Source organism: Polypterus senegalus, chromosome 6 (genome assembly GCF_016835505.1).
Source record: "Polypterus senegalus isolate Bchr_013 chromosome 6, ASM1683550v1, whole genome shotgun sequence".
In the NCBI taxonomy this organism is placed as follows: domain Eukaryota; kingdom Metazoa; phylum Chordata; class Cladistia; order Polypteriformes; family Polypteridae; genus Polypterus; species Polypterus senegalus.
The window spans coordinates 76,558,837-76,577,925 of record NC_053159.1 but is presented as its reverse complement, the minus strand read 5'-3'; the positions used below and the strand labels follow the sequence as shown (position 1 = coordinate 76,577,925).

Here is a 19,089-nt window from a genome sequence, read left to right as displayed (position 1 = left end):
CTTGTGGAAATGGATGCATGTGTCATCTGCTCCTGCTAACTCCAGATTATCATTTCAGGAACTGAAAGATTGTCTGAGCACCAATGATCACAGTGTATGAATGATACTTAATTGCAATGACAAATGCAAAGAGTGTCATATTTTAAATACAGTAAAATTTGATGTATGTGATAGTTACTGGAAAATGACACACAAATAACAAAGGTTAAAGCATTCATTAATTAAAATTACCAGTCAAGCTTAGAAAAAAGCATTAGTGGTTAGACACTCCACTAGCTTATAGGTAGCTGCATTAAGAGCTTGTTGGCATGACGATTGTTCAGTAAGACAACTAGTCTGTTAGCTTTCTTTGGATTTTGGAATTAGCACTGTAAAGTCATATTTTTTCCCCACAGGGTTAGAGAAAGGTATCTGTTCTGTCTTTCACTCACATCATTATTCAGAAGTCAGTTGTTCTGACATTAATCCTATCCTCTCTTGTTGTGAAAACAGAGATTAACCTTGTCTGTAAAGAACTTAAACCCCAGGGAAATGCGCGTAAAATGAAGAGAATATTAAATACAAGGGTAGTCTGATATAGTACAATTCTGAGAAAACTGACATTTAGCCCAACATGCTCACCAAACCTATTCACCTTATTTTTGCAAAATAACATTGAATCAGGTTGAAGGTCCCTAAAGTTCCACTCTCTACCTTACTTGTTGGGAACTTATACTGTACCATGCGCCGAAGGTTCTTTTTATAAAGAAAAACTTTTATCAGAAATGTGCCATTAATAAGTTTCCTTCAGTGTCTCCCGTCTTGTTGTGAGTGGGATGCCCAAGGGCTGCTGAGAATCCTCAAACAAAACAATGCCACATTTGTTATTTAAAATTAGTGCTCTAGAATTAGAAAGAAAACCATAAACAATTTCTAGCTATGCACTTAATGATGTGAAAAGTCCTTTCAAAGAAAGAGCAGAACTGGCAAACACCCCCTCTGCTTGGCAGGAGTGAACACAACTTAAAACCTTTGAATGTTACACAGATCAAGAAATTGCATACAGCATGAGCAATATGAATAGCCATAAGACCCAAAGTGCAAGTATGTATATTGATTGCATAACTTTTGACATTTTTAAAGGTTCTTTATGTAAAGGAACAGCAAAAGACATAACATTTAAGCTCGAGCAACTCCATAGTTATACCCAAGTCATGTGTTTTAGACTAATTGGTAATTCTAAATCAGCTCAGCGTGACTAGTATTTGATTTAGGGTCTGTTCCCATCTTAAACCTGCTGCTTTGGGATTGCCTCTACACCCCCAACTATCACCCCCTCCACTAACACTGAAATGGATTATGTGAGTTAGGTAATATCAAATCATGATTTCATGTATTGGAAAGTCTTTGTTTAAAACTAATGTATAGTTTGAAGTTCATTTTACTTTTCACAGCCCATGATGTTCCTGCAGTAGCAATAGAATATTGTCGTTAATGGGTATTTGTAATCCTTACTAACTGTCTGTCATGATTATTCCATATATATTATATTAGTGATATTCAGTTCAAATATATCACCCAGGGTAGCATAAGCAGTGCTGGAGACCTGTGAAATATTTCTATATCCTTTTTCTACTCAGAATTAATTGGAAAGCTCACTTTTAAGAGCCACAATGAATGAAGGAAATTGTAATCATTAGGAATAGCAAAACATGTTTAGCACCTCATGAGTGTATATCATTCAGGCTGCATTCACACTACTGTATTTTAATTTAAAAACAGTGTTTTTAAATAAAACCAATCTTGAGCCACACTAGTGTCTTTAAATTGTTTATGAAAGTATATCCATCCACATTAAAATGACCGAAAGTGCATTTTGTATGTTAGCCATTCGCCTACACAGAAAAATCCTTGAAAGGATGATACTACCATGGAACACGTGATTTACTGGAAAAACTGCAGCAATTGGTAAATTATTTGCCATTTGTGCAGCTTTAAAACTACACAAACTGTATCAGGTAAACAACACAACAAGCACCATGGAAAGTAACTCCCATATGTCTTCCATATTAGAATACAATTTTCTTCTGCGGTGGGTGACCAGTCCGGTAATGGGATGTTGTAATGAGCAGGATTCACTCAAAGAAGGGCCACATAATAAGCATGATCCAACCAGAGTGTGATTATAGTCTGCATTTTCAGATGTATTTGGCCCTGGAGAGTGCCTTTTTTAATGAAAATATAGTAGTATGGATGGGGCCTTCATTCAGCTTCTGGCCTGCTTAATCCAGTGTGGGGTCACAGGTTAGCTAGGATTTATCAGATAACACTGAACCTCGGATGGAGTGCCAGTTTATTGCAGACCATGCTTTTGTGCACGCTCATACTCACATCAACCTGCCATGCATTTTTAGGATGCTGGTGCAGAACTGGGGTATGGTTTAGAAATGTCATGCAGAGAAGGGATTTATCCCATTCCTTAAACGTCTGACTAGAAACTCCTTTGCAATATTATAACTTTCAGTTTTCTTTGAGTCTGTTGCACATTTTCATTGTTTTTAGTTTAGTATTATAGAGAGTAAACCAAAAAGATTATAATAATAGTACTGTATTTAATCATTTCTAAAAGTCGTTCATACATAAGTTAATGGCTGAATGATTTTAAACATGCCTAATTATCTTAAAGCATATGGCATTAACCAAGAACAGGCAGCTTTAAATTTCAGATTACAGCATTGCTTGTATTTTCATGACTGATATGCATTCTGGATCAGAGATACCAATGGTAAGTGGCATCAGAACCTGGAGATGCTTATTCCATATGCATTTTTCTGAGTCTTGCTCAGTTTGCACTAAAATTAACTGGTCTGTACTCGCGTAGCAGGTTATTGGAAAATCCTAAAACAATCCATGTTCTGATTTATTCTGCACAGTTCACAGAATCAAGTGAGTTGTAGCCCATTCTAGCAACAAGAGACCTTAGACAGGAGCCTGTATTAGACAGGCCTGAAACATTCTCATTAGCACCAGTGCATGTTAGTGACCTAAACAAACCTGAAAGCCCGGGTTAATTTTTCTGGACACCCACACAAATTCACACTGAAAAAACCTTATCCTGGAATCAAGTCTGGTCCTAAGCACTTTTGGGAGGCAGCGCTACCTCCTACTCTTCTGTGCCACACCCAACAGTTGTAAGCATTTAGAGGCAAACAAAGAAATGTGTGCTTATTTTTGGAATAAGCTGAATCAAAAGTGTTGGTATATATCAAAGCCACCATGGTGTACCTGTAATTAACTCACTCTGAAGTCTGAGAAGACATGCTTACTTGTAATTTCACAGCACAGGCAGGAGTAGAGGCAGCTCTGTGTTTAAAGTAAGGCTTTGGTCATTTAATGATGTAAACATTCATGAAAGTGAAGTAGTTCTTGTCTTGCTCTTGTACACTTTACAATAATCATGAAATATTGTCTGGAGGTGTACACATTTAATTACACTTATTTAGCACTTTTTTTGAAAGTATTGGTATTTGTTACTAAAAGTAAAACCGTAGCATTATAAACCAGCACTCCTACAGTGAGCTACACTTTTTCCTTCTCTTATTTTTGTTAGGAAATGAATATTCACCAACCACTGATTATCAACTAATAGCCTGCTTTCTGTAAGGTGCTTTGCCATCTCATTTGGAATAAAAGGACTTCATAACATAATGAAGTGCAGATTAAGTACAACCAATCAAATGCAATGAAATCACAGCTCTAGGAGACACTGTTGAGTTTGCAAGGTCTCCCTGTATCTAAATCTGAGCATCTGATCTGATCATAGGTGCTTGCCATAGATGTGCAAGGTGACACTAAGTTGGCTCCTAACTTGTCTAGGTTTGTGTGTGTACTTGAGTGTGCTCTTGGATGATAGGAGAATTGTTAACTGGCCATGTCAAGATTGATTGATTTGTTTCTTAATGCAAATTTATATAAACAAGACTTTGAAGAATACCGCTGACTTTTTCTTCTGCACCCTCCCTGCATGTTTTTAGGTGCTTGATTGCTAAGATTTGTTTAAGACTGTTTCAGTAATGCGAGAGGTGCCAATTGAATATGCCTAGTGAGAGCTACTGATATCATTGAAATATTTGGCACTAATTTTGCCCTTTCCTAGTGCATGCGTCTTGATTGCTATGAATATTCTCTCTATTTGGCAAGTACTCATGATGTGAGAACTGATGGCCTTTTAGAAAACCCAGAACTCAAAATGTAATGGGCACTTGGACACAAATTCTACTTTGATAGACTGAATAAAGATACTGTGACTACAAACAAACAATTTTTCATCTGTTTCAACTAAAGATGCATGTATTACATAAATAAAGTGTAACATTTGATAGAAAGCGGTATTTTGAGTCTGGCTCTTTTTGACTTGTAAACAGTCCTTACAAACAGAAAAAGCTCACCAAAGTGCCTTTAAGTTGACAGCTTTTCCTTTATCTACCTGTTCTTACAGGATTTGGCTCACTATTGTCATTCTGTATGCTCTATTCGCAGCACAGTCTGCTTGAAGGTAACTGTAGGCTTGTTGTGCTGTGCTCTTTTTATCTGACCAGAAAAGACCAACCACATTCTCCTACTGTACTTCTTTTTCCTTTCCAAGACCTCCTGTACCTTTCCATAGACCTCACTGGGCAGGGTTAACTCAGAACAACTCTGAGATAAAGAGCGTACTCTTGAGGCATCTGGAGTTATTTACTATAGATATTCCCCTGTGCACTGTGACAGTATATGTAAAGTTTATTGAATGTTTACAGCATATATCAGTTGGATTGACCAGTGATTCTAAATTGTCTCTGAATTAATTTCAGCATCTTGTAGTCCCATTGTTCTCATGCTTGCTTATAACCACATCATCTTTATGATTGCATTTTGGAGCAGAGTTTTTTTGGTGAGAAGTTGCCTTTGTAATGTTCCAACTTGAGTTTATATGTTTTTGTGGCTTACAATACGTTTATTTTTTCTATGTTAATGCTTTGTGGTATAACCTTTCATCCATGTTCCTACCTGTTTTTCCAGTTCATATAGGTTGGTACTTGGTGCCTGTTCTGGGAATATTAACATCAAAGTAGCAACCAACCCAGGTGCTCACTGTAGTATATTAAATAATAAATATATACACATATTCCTGACCTGTTTCATTGCAAAATAAATAGAGATTATTCAAGAAGCCATGGAAAAGTATGAAATCTAGTAAAAGTCAATTTTAAAAATAATTCTGTATTGTAACTACATAAATGATAAGCAAGTAAACAATAGAAACATACAGTGTGAAAGCAAAGGATTGGTTTCAAATTACATTGGAAGAGTTGTTTAGGCATGTGTTGTACAATTGTTTTTTTTTTTGTTCTTTATGAGTTGGTTCATGTTTATACCCATTTCCTTTATTTCATTTCTTTTTCCTTGTGCAGTCTGTCTACAATACTATCATAATATCAGCAAAGCAGTATTATATCAGAGGGTAATAGCAATTACAATAGAGAATATTAGCAGAAAAAAGTTTCTCCATATTGAGAATTAAAATAAAAAAAGAGTAGTTGGACAGGGGTAGATTGATGTGTAGCTTTCTACTTTTAGCATATAATACCATAACATAAGGCAGGAGTAATTTCTTGGACAGTGCACCGGTCAATCACAAAGAGAACACACACACACCAGATCAGCATTGCCTGTCTACCTAGTCTGCATGTCTTTGGACTGTGGGAGAAAACCATTCGAGCACAGAGAGAACATGCAAACTCCATGCAGGTAGGATCCAGAATGCAAACCCTGGTCTCCTTACTGCAAGGCAGCAATGCTACCACTATGCTGCTGTGCCACCTTTTCTACTATTATTTGTTGTAAAACATTCAGGATTTGATTGAACTCAGGTTGCTGATGACTAGTTGGTGATTCAGTGTTAGGGATTTTTTCATTTCATACTTCTCTGTGTTGTATTTCTCAATGTTTTGGAAGTTCATCTAATTATTTACCTTCTTCTTTTTAAATGTTTAAATAATAATCATATTTTACATTTCCTTATGTCAGTGCAAAAAGCAATAAAGAATCATATTAAGCAATACTCGTTATATTTCAGAACAGGTAAATGGAAGCCTTTTTGCAAGCCGTGTACATTAAGCGTCCTGTTTACAGATAAATGTTTCTTTTTGGTTTTCTTCTTCTTTTTTAAGTTTTCTGGTTATGAATATAATATCAAATAGTTCCCATATGCTGGTAAAATTATATGGTGTTTTTCACATTATCACATTTTAAAGCATTCTTGGAATACTTATTGATGTTTGAATAAAATGCAAAAGTTGCAAATTATAGGAAAGCAAATATAAAGGTAGTATGATTGTGCGGAGTGTTGTGTCGTTCCTATGCAGTCAGTATTTGACTGTGACTTTGATCACACAAGAGCAATAATCAAGCCATTTATTTTCAGATTGGCATAATTCAGTTTAGGGTCATTGGACCCAAAACATATTTTGGCAACACTGTATTTATCAACTCAGTGTTATTTGTATAATGAAAAACAAATGCAGTACAGCATAGACATCTCCAAGGAATAAGTGATATTTAACTCAAATTATTTGCTTTAGTCAGAATTAAAAGCTTCAAAGAGAATGACCGTACCTCACTATCCTCAACTAGAGTAGGTGGGTTTCATGATGGATTGGAGCTTACTCTGATTTAGTGGGTAGCAGGTAATAGACAGCATCATCATGGTGAAGTACAGGAGAGACATACTGTAACTATTGAAACAGCATCTTTCACCTTGATGTGAATAGTAACAAAAGAATGAGCATCATAATTGTATCTACAATGTGCTTCAACAATATATCCCACAAGGATGAGTGGACATTTGCTAAACCTGGATTTCAAAGCTTTGTCATATTAAGTTAGCTCAGGATGCATTTGGATATCCAGTATATTCATAAGGAGTAAATGGAGTAGGAATGTATGCATTAATACAACTGAAGACCATGGACACTTGACAAAGCATTTATTTGTCTGTAGCAGAGAAGGAGGATCTCACTTTAATAATGTGCAGATCATAGAAGGAGTTTCTATGGCAGAGATGTGAGATCCGATTTAGATACTTTCAAGTATACCTCCAAGGTGCGTTTGTGGAAGATGGGATCTTTTGGCCAGAGCAAAGGTGTATTGCAAAAAGAAAATATAATATTTCAAGTATTTTAAAAGTCAGATGAGCAAACAGTCTGATTGTGCTTAATGGAACAGCTTTACATAGAGCTGGGTGTTATCAGTATTATTGGAGTGGAATATGACGCCATGTTGGCAAATCAGATGTTTTCTTGTTTAGAACGGAAAAAAGCAGATAGGCTTCCTATCACCGGAAATTCTGATTTTCTTGTTTTCATTTGATAGTTTTGCCATGTAAGCAATGTTGTAATTTTTGTTTTGAGTTTTGGCAGAAAAACTGAGCTGTTAGTCATTTTGCTATTACATAGATTCATGTTGCATCTCTGTCACTTGGTTTTACTTGAAATAATATGATTCAAAATATTTATTACAACAGTAAGGTACAAAATGAAGATAATTGTATTTTAACTCTAGTTTCCTTTGTGAATGTTTAGTAATCATTTTGTTGTCTGTTTTTGATTTATGACTGGAGCACAGTATCATGAACTTCACATCATGAAACAGCACTAGTTTTAAACTTTGTGTTTATTTGCTAGAATATCAAAGAAAAGTTAAACTGAGGATCAGACCATAATGTAAATGTGATGTAAATATTTTAAACTTGGATTGGAGTATTTCTGAAGGAACATAATGCACAGATTTACATAGTATGGAAGCATTTTTCAACTGGGCTTAACATTCCTATAACTTACACATGGTTATAGTACATGCAAAACAATGCAAAATATAGATGGGAGTTCAAAGCCATATTTAATCTGTCTCACTATAGTATATGATGCTAAGTAAAATTGTGTAGGCCAGACACTTTGAATTATTTACAGCTTGTTGAAAAAAGGGGTGGGATTTGGAAAACAGTGGTTAAGGATGAGGGGGTAGGAATAGGAATTTAAGTTACATTCCCAAGGTCTGCCTTTCACTGTCTATATGAGTTTGATTCCACCATTTAAAGAGTAAATATGATCCAGATGTTTTTCTCAGGTTTACAGAAACAAAAACAGACCTATTGAACTTAGAGTGTAACTCATTACTCTTGTACAGACTACAGTTAAGATTAGTATTTTATACTATATACATGGAGTGGGTGGTATATTAGGTGCAGTAAATGTCATTTACTTCCAGTGTAAATGAGTGCTGTTAGTAATAACATCATACATGCACAAATTTCAATATGAAGTAGTAGGCAAGTGCAGTCATTTATGTGCCATTTAGAGGTTAGATGGGCAAGACTTAGTTTAAGACGCATTTGAATGCAATGTGGTTGTGAATGCCAGACACGGTGTAAATGTGTCAGATACATGGCACAGTCATGGGAATATTGAGTCAAGGCATTCACCCCAAAAATATCTTGCCAGCAGAACTGTTGCTGACAGCTTGACACAGAATGCAATAACAGATGTGCTGCATCCAGTCAAATAACAGCTGAGTATAAAAATGAGGCTAAAAGAGACTTACCAAAGTGAAATATTAATCACATCTTGTGCTGAATACATCTCTCAACAACACACCCAAGTTTTTAGTCCTGTTAGTAAAAAAAAAAAATATGTATGTTGTGACAGATTAGGGCCGTAGCGCTCCCTTGAACTCTTGTCCAAGACTCCAGACACCAGGAAAAAGTCCAATAGTTGACTTTATTTAAATGCCACAGTGCACAAAACACCCTCTCTTCCACTATACTCATAAACAATCACAATAATAAATCAGTAATACTCTCCACCACTCCCAGACGCGTTGCCATCCTTCCACCCAGCTCCGCTCGCCGTCATGGAGCTCCCACAGTCCTTTTATCCTTCCTGACCCGGAATTGTTCCCAATCCCCAGTCTACGTGATTCTCTATCACTTCCGGGTCAGGTATATGAGTCCTTCTTCTCACCCCGGAAGCATGCCGCTCTTCCTTTGACGCACTTCCGGGTTATAGGGCACAAATGAGTCTTCGGTCCTCCTTGCAGCTCCCTCTTGCGGCCCCTGTGGTATCCAGCAGGGTCGTGTATAAAAACTACATAATCCATGACTCCCTGCTGGTCTTCGGGGCACCTCCATACTGCAGGGAGGACTCCATCTGGCGGCCTGGGGGTATTGGCCTGGGATGACAATCCAGCCAAAGACCACAATGGTTACAGTAGATTAACATACAAAAGCACTGTGCTGTTCAAGCTGTGAGGCAGCTGTGCGAGCCAGTGTACCTACCATGCCTCTTATGTGCATGTGAGTGTGTGTGTGTGTGTACGCGCTTACACTACTGGTCAGAAGTTTTAGAAAACCTCGGTTTTTCTTCAGATTTAATCTGTTGAAATGCAATGAATGATCTAAAATGTTGAAAAGGTGAGCAGTATACTGACAGAGGTTTAAATTTAAAGTTTAGGTTAGTTAAAAATGAAAAAAAGGACATTTCAGAATATTACAAATGGACCTTCCTGAGGGAACATCTAATAGGTTACAACCTCCAGATGTTCTGCAACAATAAAGTAAATTAAGCTTTGAAAGTTGAAGCAAACAGTTTGTACAGGTGTCCCAACTTCAGTTGATTACTTAAAAGCCCTCTCTCTGCCTTAAAGCAGAGTTGGAACTGACTGTGTTACTATACCCTCTGAAGTACTATTTAGACAATATTATACTGCAGAAAGATGTAAATTTCAGTTATAATGGCAAGAAAATAGCAATTATCAAATGAAACAAGACAGAGCATTATTACTCTTAAAAGTACAGGGCTTTCATTTCAAGAAATAGCAAAGAAATCAAAGTGTCAGTGAGTACAGGTGTCCTATATAATTCCAAGGCAATTGGAAACTGGAAAAAACTAGAAGAGATCTGACAGAGCCAAAATCACAACTAAATCAGAAGACAAGTTTCTGAGGGTTACTAGCTTGCATGATGGGCACCTCACAGCACATCAGTTTGAAGCAGAGCTGAACAGTGGTTAAAATAAGTACGTCTCATTGTCTGCTGTGACGAGGAGACTTTGTGCTGTAGGTTTGACAGGTCGAGTGGCAGTAAGAGAGCCATTCCTTAAAGGACAAAATAGGGCTTTGAAATACCGGCTGTGGACTACTGCAGACTGGACAAAGTGAACTTTTTTAGCATACCAGGAGTAAATTTGAAGAGTGTAATCATTGAAATTATAGATGGCTGTGAACACCAGCGAATGCTATTTGAGTAGTTTTAATTCAAGCTTATTGTAAGTCCATTTGAGAGATTTATTAAATCAGCCTTTATCAATGCATTCAAACCCAAGAGTTGCAGTCCTGTTGCTGTGCTGATGTTTTTTAAATGTATTTTGCCATATCTGTGTCTACTATGCTATGCCAGTTGATGATTATTTTTATTTATTATTAGTATTATGATGATGATGATCATCATCATTATTGTTGGATTATTATTTATGTTTTAGCCTGTAATTCATTTGTCTCCCCAATGCTTATAATGAGTTGGCACCCATATATACCACACACAGTACAAAATAACAAAAGAAAAATAGATACCTATTGCACACCTATCCACCAGACAAGGTGCCTAGGGCTCTCTTCTATTTTAAAGTACTAAAGTAAGCACTGTGAACCAGTCTTTCTCATCTTCTTGTCTGTCTTCCTCCTGTGATTACAGCCATTATATTTTTTTGTTAACCTTGACTGTAAGCTGATGTATCTGTTGGATAGAAGGACTTTTAAACTCTAGCTGTGAACCTCTTCTGAGTATAATCCAACAGCAACTTCAGAATCAGACTTAAACCCCATTGGCACTCTCACTGAAGGCTCCAGAAGTCCCTGCAACTCCTGACTCCCACTTTGTTTTAAAGAGAAAGGCAATGTCCTGTCCCCAAGCTGCTTATAGTGGGTAGCAGAAAGCCACATTTCACACATGCCCTCCTGCTGCTTCCCATTATATGGAGAACTCCTGTTTTGTTAATGAATGTCCTCCACTGTCCTTCCATTATAGAATCATTCTTGTGGGGGATCAGTGTGTGGATTGCTCATACAATGAAAAGAACATTGATAGAATAGCGAGCCCAATAATTGTGCTGAACTACATTTAAAGCAGTTGCAATCCCACTCCAGCAAAATCTCTTTTCACATATTTATGCATACATACACATATTTACAGTTTTCAATTCAAAAACAACCCTTTGTTTAATAACTTTTAATATTGCAAAACATGCAACATACTGTATATGTATATACATACTGTATTTTAGCGTGTGTGAATGATTAAAAGTCAGTTTGAAAAGCCAAAGGTTGCTCATAAAGTGAAATCTTTAATTATGGCATTGTCTCAATTTTAAATGTGAAAACAAACTTTAGGAAAGATTAAACACTAATACAGAAAGATTTACTAGCTTGTAAGTTCCCTGCATTTTATATCCATTTTCTCTCCCCCAAATCTACGTATTATGCTTCTGAAGAGAATGGATAACTACCCTTTTTTTTTTTTGCACAACTAGATTTGGCAGTTGTGAATCTGAGATTAATAAATAAGTGTGCAATGAGTAGACTTGTAGAAATGTTTACTTGTATAGCATGTAGAAAGATTCTTACAATTACTGACTTAAGTATAGCAAAACAAAAAGAAAAAGTAAGGAAATGTTTAAAAAAAAAAAAAAAAAGAAAAAAAAAAGTGCCTTGGGGGAGTGACCAATGAGAAAAACGGAGCACGGAGGGTGGGTATATTTCAATCTGCTTAAAGCAGCTCCTCCTTCTCTTTACTCTTGTGTGGGGCTGTCTCGTGTTGTGGCTGCTCAAAGGGGGAGTGAATGCTGAGAACAAGTAGGAGACACATCAATGGTAAATGTGAAAGTTTTGAAGACCTGAAACCCGGCTGCTGTGACTGATGGCCAAGTTTATGAGACTGGTGAGTGGTTGCCTGCTCTTATTTTTCTGTGTTGATCATGCAAACGCACAGTGGTGGTACTCATTTTTTGCAAAAGGAACAAGTACAGTAGCCACAACTAAAGGAGTAACCACTGTAACGGCCCTGCCTGAGAATAAGGGTCCAACCATTTTTCCTGAGTTTAACAGTGACAATGGAACAACATTGACCTCTTTGAGACCTGATGGCGGAACAGCTTTGCCTACTCAGAGTACTAACGATGGGGCACAGTTGGCTGATTTGGGACCTGAAAACGTAAACGATGTGGACACTGAAAGCACAACAATTTTGCCCACTGGTAGTAGTATCAGTCAGAAAACTTTGACTAGTTCGAGTCCGGATAGTGAGCAACCATTGTCCAATCTCAGTTTTGATGGTGTGCTGCCAACAACCACTCTCAGTCCTGATGGTGAAACAACTGTGCCTATCATCAGCTCTGATAACAGGACACTGCAGCCCACGCTCCACTTTGACAATGGAACAACTTTGGCATCTGTTAGCACTACAAATCAAACTGCTTTTGGTAAACTCCTTGACATTGATAATGAAACAACTTTGAATGATACAACTGACAGGATGACAACTTCAAACTATGAAGGAGAAATGACCATGGCTCTTCCTAATGCAACAATTTTGAAACCTGATAATGGAACAAACCTGACAACTGAGAATCTTGCTGGAGTTGGTGCAGAGATTCTGAATGTAGCTGAAGGCATACGCAATTTTGTTCAACACTGGTATAAAAAATCAACTTTGAGCCCAGTAACAACTGTACAGACATCTGCTTCCATTGTGGTCTTGACTGATGTTTCAGACAGTAAAGTGTCTGTAACAAGTGAACCCAAGACTGTTATGGTTACAACATTGCAAGCTACAGAGCCGTCAAAAGTTGCATTTCCTTCAACATTGGAAAATGACGTTTTTGCAAAAATAGCCACAGATGCAGATCTTCTGCAGATTGTTCCAAGGGACAATATGGAAGTGTCTGGTGATGGAGAGAATGGATCCTCGATGGGTGAGAGCCCAGAGGAATTTAGTCTTCCAAAAAATGAAACCATTGTGACTGCCCCAGGAAATGGATCAGTGGAAAGTGATTTGAAAGCAACCAACACATCCACCTGGCAACATTTGCTTCTTAATGTCAGCTCAGAAAGTGAACAGAAGATTGAGAGGCACCTGCTCAACAATGCTTTGGTCCACTCGAATGAGACAACTAAGAGGAATGACAAGGGTAACCAATCTGAGATCCAATCAACCCACACAATTAATTTCACTAAGCATCTTGGAATAGCCAATAATGGCCTAGCTACAAATAGCAGCGGCAGTAGAGTTTCTTTAAATTTACCTAATTTGAATGTCACTAATCAGGTGGTGGGGGCTGCTAATAATAATGTCGTCCAAACTGAGTCTTTTTTACTAACTACTAATAAGAGTGCCAACCCTGTGAGTCATTATAATGTTCTATCGCCAGGATCCACCCGCTGCTTAGCCATGGCCACTGATTTGCCATTTTGTCTCAATATGGGCATTAAAAACTTTGCTTTGCCTAATTATTTCAATCACAGCAGCGTGGCGGAAATCCGGGCAGCTTTGCATGAATGGGCGTGGCTGCTGAATTCTCAGTGCCATAGCAGCTTGGAATTGTTTTTCTGCTTACTGTTGGTACCCAGGTGTGAATCAGCTAGCCAGGTACCTCTTCTTCCATGCCGTGCTGTCTGTGAGACCCTTCTGGATAACTGTTGGACTTACCTTGATTCAGGCCATCTGCCCATATCATGCGACTCTCTACCTGAAATGGATGATGATGATTGCTCATGCTATTCTCTTAGTAGTGGAAAAGGTAAAAGTGCCTTGAAGTGCATTCTTGAGCTCTGTCCCGTTCCCCTTCTTTAAACTCTCCTAAAATGTTCTGTTCTTTCCATCTTTCCATATCTTTGCAAGTAAGTTAATTCTGTCAGATTACTGGAACATCCTGCATGGCTGATTCTATTTTGTGAGATGATGCTTAAAACACTTGGTGATCTGTCTTGTGTTGAATATCTAAGTGTCCCGCAGTCCATTAAAAGAGTACGTATATGGTGGTGACAGTCACTATTGCTGATATAAGGTGCATATTTGGGATATAATTTAAAATGTGCTGTATGATCTCCAAGTGTTTTTTTGTTTCCTTGTTTTAAATAATGTTTTTGTTTTGCTGCTGTTCTTCGCCAGCAACATATAGAAATGCATTTCTGTCTGGAATGGCGCTAGATATTAGGTTATGTTTCTATGCTTTTGTGATTGCTAGCAAACCTTTTGGCCTCAGACAAAACGGTCAAAATTGTTTTCTCCCCCATCTGCAAACCTTTGCTTGCTTCTAATTATTTGAAACTTGCTCCCCTTTCATGTCTAGATTTTCAGTTTCTCTGCTACTCTTAGAATGCAAATGACAGGCTGACAGGAATTAACTGCCCACTATGCAAGAGTTAGGAAAGAGTATTGCACAATTTGTTGAATGATGTAAAAGAGGAAATTGTCAAAAATGATGGCAGTAGAATAGGCAGTGAGCATCACAGAGCTACAGTAATTGGCATGGCCTCCATTCAGGTATGTCTATGCAAGTGTTCTCTAGATACCTTATTTTCCTCCCATATATGGGTTAGGTTAAATTAATGTATTTTGTAATGGACCTCCATCCCTCCCATTGTGTATTCCTGCTGCATAACCAATGGCGCTTGGGTAGGTTTCAGCTCCAGATGACTTTGTTATGGAATATTGGTGGGACTGATGACCAGTGGTAGGAAAGGCACCTTTAAATCATTCCAAATTTGATAACAGTGGCCTGGATTTGGTACACACAAACTGGTTCCTGGGGTTTTTGGGTCTACTAAAATAATCTAAGTGGCTTTGCACTTGTGAGGCAAGTGTAAAGTTATAACCTAAGAAGTGTCTGGACAAGAGCAGACCATTTACACCCTGAGGTAACGGCACTCACATGCACAAGTTCATATTTTCAAAATTTGATGGTAAAGCGTGTTTTATATAATTTCCAAATGTCAAGTGCAAAGTACAGGTAGTCCCCAAGTTATGGACATTCGACATATGATTTATGAATGGGGCTGCAGCTGTTCCTTCATCTGTCTGGGGGATGCTGACGCAGGTTTCTCAGTAACTGCCACTCTGTCATCTTCGGCCCGGGGACACTGCAAGCGGTGGCTGGAGGGGGTAATTTCATTGCTCGCGCAGTGTAGTGTCCCTCTGGCGGCTCCGGTTGATGAATGAGGCAATGGGAGCCACACCCCATTCATTCTCAGTGGGCGACTGGTTGCGGTGACCCGGGGTCCATAGTTGCTGGGGCCACAGCTACTGCTCGTGTGCAGGACGGAGGCTTGATGGGCCGGTTCGCTGCCTGCCCACCACGCCACCGCAGCTACTGCTCCTGACAGGACAGAGGCTGGATGGGGTGGAGGTGGGCGTTTCACTGTCCGCCCACCACACAGCTTTGCAGTGTCCCTCGAATTGCTGCCCCGTTCGTTCACAGTGGGCGGCTGGTGATGCTGCAAGCAGTGACCCAGTTGTGGCTGAATGAAGGCCATTGAGGGTGAATGGGGTGGCGGGGGCAGCATTGTAGTGTACCATGGGTGGCTGCCTGTTGAATGGGGGCTGTGGTGGGTGTTTCACTTCCTGCCTCCCTGTTCATTCTCGGTGGACGGATGCTGCAGGCAGCATACTGTATGCAAGTGGAGGTGACTGTGTGGTGGGCCAGTGGAGGTGACTGTGTGGTGGGCCAGAGGTGAACTGCCTCTCGCCGCCCCCATTCATTCTCAGTAGCAAGCCTGCTTGTACTATTACGTACATAGCAGGAAGTTGTCTCCTGTCAGTACACCAGACGTGCTGACGAGGGGTGCCTTCCTGCTATGATAGTGTGTACAGTGCTGTGCAAAAGAGCTCATCTTAACCTTTTGTCTTCACCGTCTCTGAAACACAAATCTGATGCAAGTGCTGGTGATACTGTAAAGAAGAGAAAAACCATCACCACTGAAAATAAAGTAGAAAGAATAAAAAGGCCAGAGAGAGGGGAAAATCCATCATTCATTGGCAGAGCAGTTGGTTACAGTCAGCCAACAATAGCATTTATTAAAATAATGTACCTGTTCCGACATATATATACAGTATATATATATATATATATATACAGTATATATATATATATATATATATATATATATATACACACAGTATATATATATATACACAGTATATATATATATATACACAGTATATATATATATATATATACTGTATACAGTATATATACACATACATACACACACAGTATATACTTCTCTAGCGCCTACTTCTTACTTTTCATCAGAATAGTTTAGTTCCAGTTTAGTTCCAACACATGTAATTGTTAAGTTTGTCTAATGTTACACATGTAAAGAGAGACATTATCCATCTGCTTAAATAAGGCTGACTGTTTAAAATTTTAAATTACACTTTCTAGAAGACTGGGTCTGCTACAATTTATTCTGTCTTTCACTCCCTAGCCAAATGTTTGCACAAGAAACTAAGATACTGGGTGAGTGTGGCATGAAAGTGTTGACAAGAAGGGATGTAGCTGGAATGTGCTTCACAACTTACCTTTTACAGTTCAGTGGGCTTTCTGCAGGCACGGGCTCAAACATTTGTCTCCTGGGAAATTCTTTACTTTTGGAGCTGCCCCTCCTCCTGATGGTTTTAAATGCAGATGGCAAAGTTCATTCTTCCTTATGAATCCCTAGGTTCACAGGGCAGTTCTGTTCCATACCCTTTAATGACACCTTTCTTTTTAAACATTATTTCCTTTAAGAATAATGGTTCTCATAAAACCATTATGCAAACGCAAGTCAGCCTTAACAACCCTACTTTATTACATATATTTCTGTTTTTCATAGAATCACTGGCACATGACAGTTGTTCCTGTGGCCATTTTATTTTGTAGCAAGTGTGACACTTTTTTTTCCTTTGAATAAAAGTTTGTTCACACTTGGTTTCTACCATGTGCCCAGGACTGCAAGGATAGACTTCTTCATCCCTGTGACCTTGGACTACTTGAAGCTGGTTTGAGAATGTTATGTTTATTGTTTCCTTTCAGCACCATATGTATGTTGGTCAGACCCATGAGAGAGCTCTATTTTGGGATGGTGAGAAATTAAAAAAAAAAAAAAAAACCCTCTATTAATGCACATTATGCAGATATCCAGCACCTAGCAATAGTTAGCCATGAAGTTTTACCATTGAAATATTTTTTGATAAAGCAGTATGTTTATTGTACATAAATGTAAAATGTGACACATCAAGGCTGACTTTTTCAAGGCTATTTCTTTTAACAAATAAATGAATTGAATTTCAGTTGTTAGCTAAGGAAGTTAGTAATTGACATATGGGTCTGTATTTAACTACTTTATCTCTGGTATTTTCATGACAGTATAAAAATTGTCTCATATGTAGAGTATGGCGAAATTCTTCCTTGCATGTCTGACCAACATGTAACATGTAACATGGATGATACAGCGATTAGCACTTCTCTGTCTCAGACAAGAGAACTGGGCTTCAGTTCTGTCTGTGTTGTCTTTTGGATCTTGTTGGGTCCACATTAGTTTTTACTGGTTACTCCAGATTCTCCCTCACATTCTAAAGACATGCAGTCCACTCTGTGCTGCTCCTGTGTGTGTAAATGTGGGTGTGCTATGGATTAGGCAGAATGGTGGCTCTGAGGCAAGGGATCTGCAGTGACAATCGGAAGGTTGCCAGTTTGAATCCCGTAAATGTCAAAAGTGACTCTGCTCTGTTGGGCCCTTGAGCAAGGCCCTTAACCTGCAATTGCTGAGTCCTTTGAGTAGTGAGAAAAGCGCCATATAAATGCAAAGAATTATTATAAGTATGACCTTTAGTGTATTCGTATCCCTTCCAGGGTTGGTTCCTGACTTGCTGCAGATGCTACATAGTTGGATGAAGCTCCCTAATGGAGTAAGTGTGTCATTAGTGATGTTGTAACTAGTAAAATGTTCTGTTCCTTAAGTTATGCATTTTAGCTGTGCCATGAAAATGTTTTCCTTCCAAAGTTTCTTGACACAGATATTTTAATTTGGCGGTTTTCCAAAATGATACTTCAGATATTAATATATGTATTTAATGAATATTACACTTTTGGATAAGGCTTATATTTCTTAAAGAGAAGTTTTCATTACATTCAAATTTTGCTGTATTTGCAGGCTGGTTTATAATTGTATAGTGAAGATTTCTGGATACTCCTCTTTCCTGCCATATGACCCAATTCCAAAATAACATACAAGTGTGTGATAATGGAAACCTGGCATGATGAGCCGTTAGAAAAATAACAGACCATTATATATGTTTAGTGTGCTTACTTCATGGCTGATAATCAGAGGCACATCCTGTTCAAGACTGTAAAAGGACAACATACTTTAAGTCCTTGGCTGCTGTAACTGCAGTGGTAGCTGTGTTCCACAATTGTTTGTACTGATCCAAGTGAAAGTGGGACAGTTGTAGAATAGTTACGATCAAAGAATGCTTACAACTAAAACTTGGTATCATCGGTTTGAGTAGCAAGGTTTAAATTTAACAAAGTCTACAGACATCTAGTTAGCCATTCTGCATTTTGTAGCGGTTTCCCAAATTTAGTCTAGTCTCATCTTAAAAGGAAAGGTATTTTTCAGGTCAAATTTATTTCTTCACAATCATATATATTAATTTGACACATAAAATTGTGTTCTAAAGTGAAGTATGTTTATAACTTTTTAAAATATTTTGTCTCTTTTTACAGCTGACAATGGGGATGAAGGGTACATGTGTACATAAGTGAACGAAAAAGCCTTAAAACTTACCATATACATCCACTTTAAGGTAGCAAAGGTTTTGATTTGAGAAAACGTGCCTTCTGCATTTATTAGGCATCCTTGTGATAATGGAAGGAAACTAAAAATTAATTATTTTATAACAGATTCTTAGACCTTTTTTCTTGAGTTACGAATACATTTTCTGTTCTCATATCTACTCGTAGCCACCATGAGTGGAGTTAC

At 38.1% G+C, this 19,089-nt stretch overlaps 1 protein-coding gene across 2 annotated transcripts in view; it reads left to right on the top strand.

Annotated features, from left to right (window-relative positions):
• Positions 1-19,089, top strand: part of col18a1b (collagen type XVIII alpha 1 chain b) — a 315,691-nt gene that overhangs the window by 134,240 nt on the left and 162,362 nt on the right. Inside the window, exon 1 of one of the 2 annotated variants that reach the window (XM_039756369.1) lies at positions 11,851-13,256. The exons of the other annotated variant lie outside the window; for it this stretch is intronic. Coding sequence (XP_039612303.1) covers positions 11,987-13,256 — 1,270 coding nt within the window. The 5' untranslated portion in view covers positions 11,851-11,986. Of the gene's footprint in view, positions 1-11,850; positions 13,257-19,089 lie in introns of those variants that run through there. 2 annotated transcript variants of the gene reach the window in all.